Raw genomic sequence first — 10,744 nt, forward strand, 5'->3', positions numbered from 1 at the left:
GTGCATATATTCAGACATGAGTTTCAGTAGGAAGTAATAGTAGCACTGATGGTTTCGAAGCTGCAAATTGTAGCTCAGCGTCAGTGACTAGATGGATACATCAACGGGCTGTAGATGCAGATGTCAAGCTGACATGCCACACTTCTCTTCTAGTCGTCTGTAATCCATCTCCCCCTTGTCCAGACGAAAACCTGTCAACATGTTCTTTCCACTTCATGCTAGAAAACCATGATGCTTCGGCTGGTCAGGCCTAAGTAACTGTTCCGTTCATTTGCTCTCTAGGATCATCTCCATACATGGAGACGTCGAATATATTAACAAAAAGGGCATAAATAAATATAATGAAGTAAGAGAGGACCAACCTGTGTCCAAGCTCTGGTAGTTGCAGGAGTTTGCCTAGTCTTCATGCGCAATGATTAAGATTCAGAATCACGTCGACTGATGGTTAATGCAATAGCCATGCATGTACATTTCAAGTAGGGTTGCAAGCGGCGCCAAGATGTATCCCAAGGTTTAAATAATTTACTCTATTTATGCCCTTTTCTCTGTTTCTCTTTTCCTTTTTGTCTGTTTTTCTTTTCTGCCATTTTTGCACATATATTGAAAAAAATGTTTTGTTAAAAAATGTTCAAAAATAAAAATATTCAAATTCAAATTTGTTCAGATGTGAAAATATTCAATTTTTAAAATTCTTAAATTTAAAAACCTGGGCATTTTTCAAATTTGAAAAAAAATCCAATTTTCGAACATTTTTTAACTTTGAACTTTTAAATTTGAAAATCGTTCCGTTTCCATACCATTGGTGCTGCTGGTGCTGGGCTCTCCGGCGATCGCCGCGTGCTGCACGTTTTCTTGGAGGGCCCACCTGTCAATGGGTGTGTTGGAGCGGCGGCGCACCCTAATGCCTCTGTGGCCGTCGGCGTCGTCGGGATGATGGCGGAATCTTTTATTATTATTATTAGGGTTAATCTTTAGACGGTAGCAATGGTAGCAATGTGTGTACAATAAACAATGCTCACATACGTACTCACCAAAAATAAAATTATTTTTTCACATACTCTGATGTACACTCCTGTTTATTTTGAAGGATGCGATAACAATGCTTCTATTACTCCAAGAACCAGTAGATCGAAATATCATTTTCATTCACACGAAGATACCACCCTGGTCACAGAGTACGCCAGAAGCTTGGCGCCACTTCATCCAACCAGCCTTGATTCGGTGGCCCACATCTTCATCGATATCGCCATCCTTCTGCAATATGGACCCCAAATATCGAAAAGTGTCTCTCTCCGGTACCACCTGCCCATCAAGGCTAACCTCTCCCTCCTCGTGCCTAGTAGAACTGAAACTGCACCTCATGTATTCAGTTTTAGTTCTACTAAGCCTAAAACGGCCGGCGTGATAACCGTTGATGCTAATTTTCCCCTCAACCCCCGCACCTTCCTGGCTCCTCCAATTCCTGATGATGTATGATGATGTATTCTGCTGGTCATTTTTGGAGCTGAGATGTACTTTTTGTCTGGATGCTTTGACGAAGATGACCGGTCAACGAAGGGAGGAGAGTGTGATCTTCTCACAGCCAACTAACACCATTTGACACGTGTCAAGCAGAGAAGGGGTGCTAACGTACCCCCTGATCACCGGACTTCATCCGCATCTCCATACATGGAGACGTCGAATATATCAACAAAAAGGGCATAAATAAATATAATGAAGTAAGAGAGGACCAACCTGTGTCCAAGCTCTGGTAGTTGCAGGAGTTTGCCTAGTCTTCATGCGCAATGATTAAGATTCAGAATCACGTCGACTGATGATTAATGCAATAGCCATGCATGTACATTTCAAGTAGGGTTGCAAGCGGCGCCAAGATGTATCCCAAGGTTTAAATAATTTACTCTATTTATGCCCTTTTCTCTGTTTCTCTTTTCCTTTTTGTCTGCTTTTTTTCTGCCATTTTTGCACATATATTGAAAAAATGTTTTGTTAAAAAATGTTCAAAAATAAAAATATTCAAATTCAAAATTTATTCAGATGTGAAAATATTCAATTTTTAAAATTCTTAAATTTAAAAGATTCCTATTTAAAAATGCTCAAATTCAAAAAAAATCAGATGTTCAAATTTGGAATAAGTTAAATAAAGAAAATAAAAAAAGAAACAAAAACAAAATGAAAAAAATGCAGAAAACCTGAATAAAACTAGACAAATGGATCCGAAGCCGAAAAGGCCAGACAAAACCACGAACAAATAGGAAAAAGTTTATACGCAAATGTGCCGCCCAAACTACTAACGTGCGTAGGCGAGATGCATACCGTCTCGCAATGCGCGGAGGATAGGGATCCTCTATTGACAGCTCCCGTGCGGGAACGATGCTCACTCCGCCCGCGTGCATACCCCACGTAACACCTTTTGCATGTTTTCTTTGAAAAAATCAGATAATTGCTCATATTTTGAAGAAGTTTTGGTTTTAATAAAAATATTCAGATATGAAAAAAAATAAACTGGAAATTTTCAAATCTTAAAAAGTTCAAAGTTAAAAAATGTTCGAAAATTGGATTTTTTTTCAAATTTGAAATATGTCCAGGTTTTTCAATGAAAGAATGAAGCATAAAAGCAAAAAACAAAGAAACAGAAAAAAATAGAGAAGAAAATGGGAGGAAAAAACCACGAGAATATCGTAAAAACTGGAAACGAGATAGAAAACAGCGAACCCAAAAAAAGCCAATAAAAAACCAGTAGCGAAACTCGGAAAGAACGGAAAAAACTGGTGAAAACCCGGTTTAAGTCGATAGTGGGCTGGCCCAACTACCACCCGCACGAGAGGGAAATAGGGTTCGCGATCTTGTAGCCTCACTCCAAAACTGCCTCCTCCCCTAAAAGAAAAAAAGAGTCCAAAACTGCCGCCGTCGCTCCTCTGATCTAATCACGTGAGAGCCCATCTCTCGGCGCGGCCGCCTCTTCCAGCACCAGTGATCTCCCCGTCTCGCTGACCCTCATCTCCGAGGTCTTGCAGTTGCCGCCGAGCCCTCGTGTAAACTGGCGCATTTCCCTTCTCTCCCTCACCTTTGTGGTGCAAAAGGGATCTTAGGTCTGGGACAATCCGTCGAGTACATTTCCTCTGGTCAGTGACACTTGGGATGGACACGATGGTCTTCTTGATTTATTCGCAAAAATTAAATAAATGATCTTCTTGATTTGTCTAGGCTTAGCTTATCTCATTCATTAGCAGTTGGCTCAGTAACTCAACGTGGCTAACAAGTCTCATACACGACCTGAAGGTATATCTAGCTTCCTCGAGCTATTACTGCCGACTTACTGTGAAACGACAGTACTATTCCCTTGTTTTTGCTGCTGTTGTTGTAAAATAGTGAACCCCTGTGTCCTTGTCTATGCCGCATAGGCTAGAATCAAATATTTTTTGTGACTTCACACATTTGCCATGTCTGATGATGACCTCAAAAATATTGTTAAAATGCGCATTCTCGGTTTCTGCATGGAGACTTGTATAGTATTTCAGTTCAAACAGAAGTCACACGTGTATTTTATTCTAGTTACTTCTATTTGTTAACTTGCGAATGAGATTCTGAGCATTAAGGCAATGGTTTCCATTTATTAAATACTAGTAACGTTGTAAGTATGATAATCTATTCAGAGTTTCTTTTTTGAAGGGAATCAATCCAGATTTTTAAACCAAAAACTGATTCGGCTCAACTTTTCTTATATGTTGGGCATTGCTACGTTTGAAGTTAGTGGTCATTTAAACAGATACATACAACCTCTGATGCTTTCTTAGTTTTATATCATTTTTTTTTACTTGTCTTTATATGTAGATAAGAGCCTACTGCCTCAAGCAAAGATATATGGAGCCAAAGCAAGAGATATGGGCCTTCCCGGGATGGTGAAATCTCCTCTGAAGTTAAGATATTTTCCTCCAAGGATTCCACATGGTCTAACTGTCGCTGGGAAAGTGAATTTGGGTTTTATGGTAGTTCATGCTTCGTAAAGGGCGTATTGTATGTGGGACATATACAGAGAAGCATGTCCTTTTGGCAATCGATGCACCTGAAAAATGTACACAGCAGCTCAATCGGAGGATCATTAAGCTGCCAGGATTTCCAAATGGGCCAGAGATGTTTTATTGTTGTGATGGGCGCGTGGCTCCGTCATCGGGAGTCTTATGCTATGCACAGCAGGAATTGGGTGGCTGTATGATGAGGATTTGGAGTTTGGAAGGCCGTGACAGGTGGGTGGTGAAGCACCGCGTGTCTAAGTTTGAGTAATGTATATGGGAGGGACTTGTTGCTCCGCACTAATCATGAAGGATTGTGGTATTTCGATTATGACATCCAGGCTTTTGACTTGGAGAGAGATCTAGTTATCCTTGTTGACAAAACTACTAGTGATATAATCTCGTACAGCATCAGTACTGGAAAATGCTCGCGGATTCTGGAGGTTCCAGGCTTCGTTGAAGTGTATCACCGTGTGCTCTATGTGCCATCCTACTGCAAGTGTCCAGCTTTAATTAGTGGCTGAAGGGGCTCAAGATGAAGTTTAGCCGGTGCATATTATGCTATGAATGCTGCACTTTGTAAGCATATTTTCTGCATCCGCTGCACGAAAACAGCTAGTATTAAGCATGCACTACTAGATTGTTGGCTTTGTGTGCCATTTTGTCTGTGCTAGGAGTACTACCTTAGTTGCCTTTTTTGCCTGTCAGGGCTTATCAAACTTATGCTATAGACATTTTAGGCACATGAGTGGAATTAGTTGCTCGTTGCATATTTTCAGACATGAATACATTCAGAGTTTCAGACTTATGAGACCATTTCAGTTGAAAGTAGTAACAGCGCGCGGTGAAGGTTACGCTGCTGGCATGCTACTGAAGGGGTTGCAGATGCAGATAGATATGGCCAGCATGTAATTAACTTGGACCGGCAAAGTTACCGTAGAAGTTACCTGGACGACCCACATACATAGCTAGTGTCACTACAAAGCAAGTCACTACGCGTCCGATGGAATGAACATGTCTTCTTTCTCGTACCCAGCTGTCGCCGGCATCATGCATGCACTTACCTTAGCTCAGCTGGCATAGAAAGATCGAGTAGGGTGGGTGATGGGCGACGGCACCAAACCTCGTGGCGGCCATTCCGGGCAACAGGACAAAGGCTTCACGTCTACGGCTTCGCCGACATGATGCCGGAGCAGCGTACATGCCGCCGGATCAAGATCGGGCGGCGGACGGCGCCTAGGATCTTCGCTATCGGATATACCAAAACGAGCAGTACGCATGCGATGCAAATCTAGGACTGCTCACCACCGACGGCGCTACACCATATGCAGCCCATACTGTCTGAATTTAATTTGTTTATGGTTTTACCTGTGAAGTATGGAGTATGGACACGAATTAAGAGATGCCACAGTTTTACATATATGTTTGACATTGTGTCGCTAGCTCGTTAGCTAGCTTGGAGCTAGTGCTATATATACGTACGCGTGCTCCTCGGAGCTACGACAATGTGGCTCTGTTTGTCGTACTGAAACCAAGTACTGAGTTTGTGAAGTGACCATGTCGAAGACGGGGGCTCTGCATCTAGCTTCGGGCCTGGGAGGGAAGATCAGCAAGGAGGAAGTCAAATCAGCCGTCGAACAGTATGTATACGCGGCAACATCAATCAACAACCCGTGTTTTCTACTTACGGTACGTACTATCACTGATACACTGCATTAAAAAAATATGTATGCCAGGTACGAGAAATACCACGACCTTCACGGAGGCGAAGCCAAATCGAGGGCATCCAACTATGCTGATGTGGTATATTTATAGCTAGCTTCTTCTCTATATCTACTGCATGTCTTCAGCAAGACAGAAATACCAGTTAAGTTGATTACCATTGGTGTTCGTCAATCGTCATGCAGGCCAATAAGTATTACGATCTTGTCACCTCCTTCTACGAGTACGGATGGGGCGAATCGTTCCATTTTGCTAACAGGTTATATGACAGATGATTTACATTTTTCATTTGTTTCACTAATCAAAGTTCGTGAACCATGCAAGCATTCAGGTTTTAGTTCTGAATGAATTTCACAAAGCCAATACTATCATGGCTAGGGCTAGGGTTTAACAAAACCACAACCAAGGGATTTTCTTCAGAGAACCAGAAGTTTTGTTGCAAGTTGTTTCAAAGAATCCGAATGATGTGATTTAGTCCATTTAACAACATTTAGATCCCCCCCGCAAAAAAATTTCCCCGGCAAAAAAAAAACATTTAGATTCCACTAATCAGGTGTATGTGGTAAAAGTGGAGTGTTTTCTCTGATTTTTTCCGCATGTACCATATTAGACTTTTTGACGGAAACAAAAAAAAATTGACGGAAAACCGGACTGGACTTGAACCTTCTGAAAGTTTCCACATTATTTAAAACTTTGGCAGAATTAGTTAAAAGACTCAGTTTAAGGAAGTCCAGTAATTCACTCATGTATTGATTAAACTGGAAAAATTCCCTTATTGCGCTTAGCCATGCTGAAGTTTTGGTATTTATTGTATTTTTTGTTCAAAATTGGTTCATAATTTTGAAAATTCCTATACTTCAAGTAAAGTGAGAATTTTTCATCTCAGTTAGCCTATCTGATTTTAAGTTCTCGGCAAATATCAATCAAATTTTATTTTTTTTCAAACACAAATCTTGAATTATTATACTAGCTTAATCCAAGAACGGATGAACAAACTAATGGAGTTTTTCAGATTTTTTATTTTTTGAACTATATATTGTTTGACAATACAATAAAAATGTGTAACTTGCAAACGGTCCGGTTCAACTCTTGTTTGGTCCTTGGAAAAGAAGGGTAGAAACTGGCAACCTTTGCCACCTAGACCTGATAGTGGAACTAGACTGTCGAAAATGTTGTCAAATGGACTAAATCCTCAGTTTTGGTTTTTTGAAATACAACTTTCCCTAGTGTAATGGTTTTTCTGGAAGAAAAATTCTCACGGTAGTTGTGATTTTGCAAAGTTTGGTCTTCAGTTGTATTTTCACCCAATCTTGTTTTCCGTGTTATGTTTTCAGATGGGAAGGAGAAACTCTACGTGAGAGCATCAAGCGGTACGAGCATTTCCTAGCTTTGCAACTAGGCCTCACGGAAGGCATGAAAGTAAGTGAAATTAAGACACGGTTAAAGCTGGCTATTTTGCCAGTGCTAAAGGGAGAATTACAAGCAGTTTTCCGGTGAATCTTTCGCAGGTGTTGGACGTGGGATGTGGCATCGGGGGGCCTCTCAGAGAGATCGCAAAATTCAGGTATGTATGGTATGTCGATGATCCACATCTTGTGTCAGTCACACAGCATGCATGAATGTGTGCTTTCTTTGTAGCTCTGCGCTGGTGACAGGGTTGAACAACAACGAGTACCAGATCACGAGGGGCCAGGTCTCGTGCACGCATAACTATGTCGTCTAGCCTCAAGACTTCAGATAAAACATAAACGTTTTTTCACGCGTGTCTGAAAAATAAAAATTTGCATTGCAGGAGCTCATCGGTTCAGCTGGCCTGCGTGAACGATGCAACTTTGTCAAGGTACACAGAATGCCACAGAGAAAGACTATTGCCAGCGAATTAACTGACGAAGAAGACCACGATAAGCGTCTTGATAAACCGTCTCTGACTCTTTTTCTTCGGGTGCATGTATATTAGGGGGATTTCATGGACATGCCATTCCCTGACGACACCTTCGACGCGGCCTACGCGATCGAGGCGACGTGCCATGCCCCTGACGCCGTATGTGCTCCCTAGACTGAACTCTGTGCACGGTGCAGAGACAGATCTCATCAAAATACATCTCACATTAACCATTTAACCGGCTGCGTCTAACTGAAACTGTGTAAACTTTGTTTCATCTCGCTGACAATCTCTGAACCGATGCACATCAGGTTGGTTGCTACAGGGAGATCCACCGTGTGCTGCGACCAGGGCAGCGGCTGGCGTTCTACGAGTGGTGCATGACAGACCGCTTCGACCCGGGCAACCCCCGGCACGCGGACGCCAAGGCAGAGATCGAGCTCGGCAACGGCCTCACAGACATCCGCACCACCGCGCAGTGCGTCCAGGCAGTCAAAGACGCCTGCTTCGAGGTTCGTAGCTATCAGTCTCCCCGGTCACCAGCTGCTCCGTGGATTCAGAATTCAGAACCTGAAGATGTTGTTTGTGTTGTGCTGTTTCCTGTTTGAAGGTGATCTGCGCCAAGGACGTCGCGGAGGACTCCCCGGTGCCGTGGTACCAGCCTCTGGACCCCGACGCCGCCGGCAGCTGGTCCTCGATGACGAGCACCGCGGGGTTCCGGCTCAGCCGCGTCGGCCGCCTGCTCACCCGCACCATGGTGAAGGCGATGGAGCGGCTCGGCGTCGCGCCCGAGGGGAGCGTGAGGGTGTCCGGCTTGATGGAGACCGCCGGCGAGGGCCTTGTCAAGGGTGGCAGGACAGGGATCTTCACGCCCATGTTCTTCGTCTTGGCTCGGAAGAAGCCTGTCGCCAACTGAAGGCATTGCCTGAACGACTACGCATATGCCCAAATCTGAGCTAGTTGACATGCTTAGGTTTGCCGACAGTAGGGAGTACTACCTACTCTCGCGTAGACTCTGATCTGTTTACTCGCGGATATAATAAAAACTTGATTTTCTTAGACGGTAGGTTTAAGTAACTCGATCTTTTTAGACGGTAGGTTTAAGATGAGCCTACTTTTAAATTAATAAAGCCCCACGCAGCAGCATACAACAGTATAAGATACATATGTTATACAACACAAGCAAATAAGTTCCAGGAATCAATGACTCATCACATGCCAAACGGCAACAAGCTAAGGATGCCGAGTGCCCCAACACCGCAAGCCTAGCTACAAGCATCCCTAACCAATAGGCTTGAATACACAAGGGAAGTGTAAGCACTAGCGTATGCAAGTGTTGGCCACCCTTAGCTGCCTAGCAACACTCATATTACCAACATACCTATATGCGTTGCATTATACTTTTGCAACACCAAAAAACGCAACACATTATTATCCATTGGTAGAGGCGCTAGAGGCCCTAGTAACACCCATATTGGCATTTAGATACAAATAAATGCTTGTTGTACGAGGGTTCTGTTGTAGTGATAGTTCCCTAACTGCACTCCACATAAACAACGCCAAAGAACATGAGAAGAACATGTGATTAGTATCTTCCCACTCACCACACATGGCACAACTGCCCGTGTACGGACCATGTCTGTGGTGAATATTATCATTGGAAGGAAGCCATTTCCTCACCTAGTGCATGCCGTAGTGGGATATCCCACGTTCCCGATCTCAAGGCTCGAGCTATGGAGATGTCCAGCTCAATTGCAAGAGCATAGAACGACGGAAATCTGTATCAAAGGGGCCCCGACCCCTGCCACCAGTCCAGCCAAAGTCTCGTGGACAAACCATTGTGCAGTGTATGTGACGAGGGTGCTCCTCGGGAATGCCCACCTTTTGGGGCTTAGGGTTGACGGAATCCTGCAGGCTGACACGAGACATCGGATACCAAACAGACAGGGAGAGAGATTTACCCAAGTTTGGTGCCCTCAATGAGGTAAAACCCTTACTTCCTGCTTGTCTAATCTTGATTATCGAAATTATCGGGTTTACAATGGGGTAGCCGAAGGCCATGACTAAGATCTCGCCGAGAGGCCAAGATTTCTAATGACCTAGCTCTAGACTTGCGGTGAATCTGGCTGTGGTGATTGTGTGTCCCTCGGCAGACCCTCTCCTGGCCCTAATATTGCAGGCCAGGTCTCGAGAGTTCTGTCCGGGTTCGACTAGTTTACAAAGAGTTCTATTCTAAACTTTCCTTGTCCATTGTCTTCTTGCCTTGTTCATCAAGAATCCTTCTTTGGAACCGACGTATCGGCCCACCTTGGTCGGTAGATGATCTCCATGTGCCCCTGGTTGGGCCGTAGGAGGTAGCATAACATTGGTTATCCGAAGGGTAATGCCTACATCAGTAGCCCCCGCGTGACTGGCCGAAGTAAAGCTTTGGGCAGGGACTAAAATTGTCTTTTGTCGAATGTCCATAATTGTCGGGAGGTCTTGATCTTTTATCACCATTTTGAAACCAAGAGCTCATTTATATCAGGTGTGCGTCCAACGCTCCCGATGGGAGTAGCCCCTGAGTCTAGACACGGATGCTTGCAACCGTGTGTAGACTCAAGTTGTACTACTCGAATGTTTTTGTTGTCGATGTTTTTCGCAAGCTATCGTAATCATCCGATATCTTTTTTATATCGGGTCCTCCAAAACTTCAAGTAAAGTCATGCCAATTGATAGTACGTAACGGATTGGAGTAATATAACGTGTCCAGTTTTACTCGATAATTCGATGCTGGTTAACTGTCGATGACAAAATAACGTTTCTCTACTCAGAATCAAGTCCCCGGGCACGATCCTGGATTTTTTGAAATCTTCGAATCCATATCCTTCTGCCTTCAATAGTTTTTTATCGGGTGCGCGTCCAGCGCTCCCGATGGGAGTAGCTCCCGAGTCTAGGGACGGATGCTTGCAATGTTCGTAGACTTAAGTCGAGCAATCCAATGTTATAGTTTCCTTCGGATCCTATACGAATGTAGAGTCGATACTTTTGTTGACGTCATCAATGATGCGATTTCCGTGGCAATTCGATTGACAAGACGTGACATGGTGGGCCCACCCTACTTCTGCGCGGTCAGTTAGGAAATGACTAG

At 43.7% G+C, this 10,744-nt stretch overlaps 1 protein-coding gene across 2 annotated transcripts; it reads left to right on the forward strand.

The window, feature by feature from the left end:
* Window positions 1-5,567: 5,567 nt before the first annotated feature.
* LOC127292258 (cycloartenol-C-24-methyltransferase 1-like) lies at window positions 5,568-8,624 on the forward strand. 2 transcript variants are annotated; one of them, XM_051321621.2, is made up of 10 exons: window positions 5,568-5,650; window positions 5,747-5,813; window positions 5,918-5,991; window positions 7,025-7,151; window positions 7,241-7,296; window positions 7,371-7,425; window positions 7,525-7,572; window positions 7,690-7,773; window positions 7,926-8,126; window positions 8,225-8,624. In XM_051321621.2, the coding sequence occupies exons 1-10, from the start codon at window positions 5,568-5,570 to the stop codon at window positions 8,528-8,530; spliced, it is 1,101 nt and encodes a 366-aa protein (XP_051177581.1). In that variant the 3' UTR covers window positions 8,531-8,624. The 2 variants fall into 2 exon arrangements, with proteins under 2 accessions (XP_051177581.1, XP_051177582.1); XM_051321622.2 differs by having other exon boundaries at window positions 7,067-7,151.
* Window positions 8,625-10,744: the final 2,120 nt, after the last annotated feature.

The sequence above is a fragment of the Lolium perenne genome, chromosome 4 (genome assembly GCF_019359855.2).
Source record: "Lolium perenne isolate Kyuss_39 chromosome 4, Kyuss_2.0, whole genome shotgun sequence".
NCBI classification, from domain to species: domain Eukaryota; kingdom Viridiplantae; phylum Streptophyta; class Magnoliopsida; order Poales; family Poaceae; genus Lolium; species Lolium perenne.

Bases quoted from the DNA above. Each gene is read 5' to 3' on its own strand.
- LOC127292258 (XM_051321621.2), top strand. From the start codon at position 5,568: ATGTCGAAGACGGGGGCTCTGCATCTAGCTTCGGGCCTGGGAGGGAAG. The intron at 5,814-5,917 runs GTATATTTATAG...ATCGTCATGCAG, and splicing joins CATCCAACTATGCTGATGTG to GCCAATAAGTATTACGATCT. The intron at 5,992-7,024 runs GTTATATGACAG...TTTGGTCTTCAG, and splicing joins TCGTTCCATTTTGCTAACAG to TTGTATTTTCACCCAATCTT.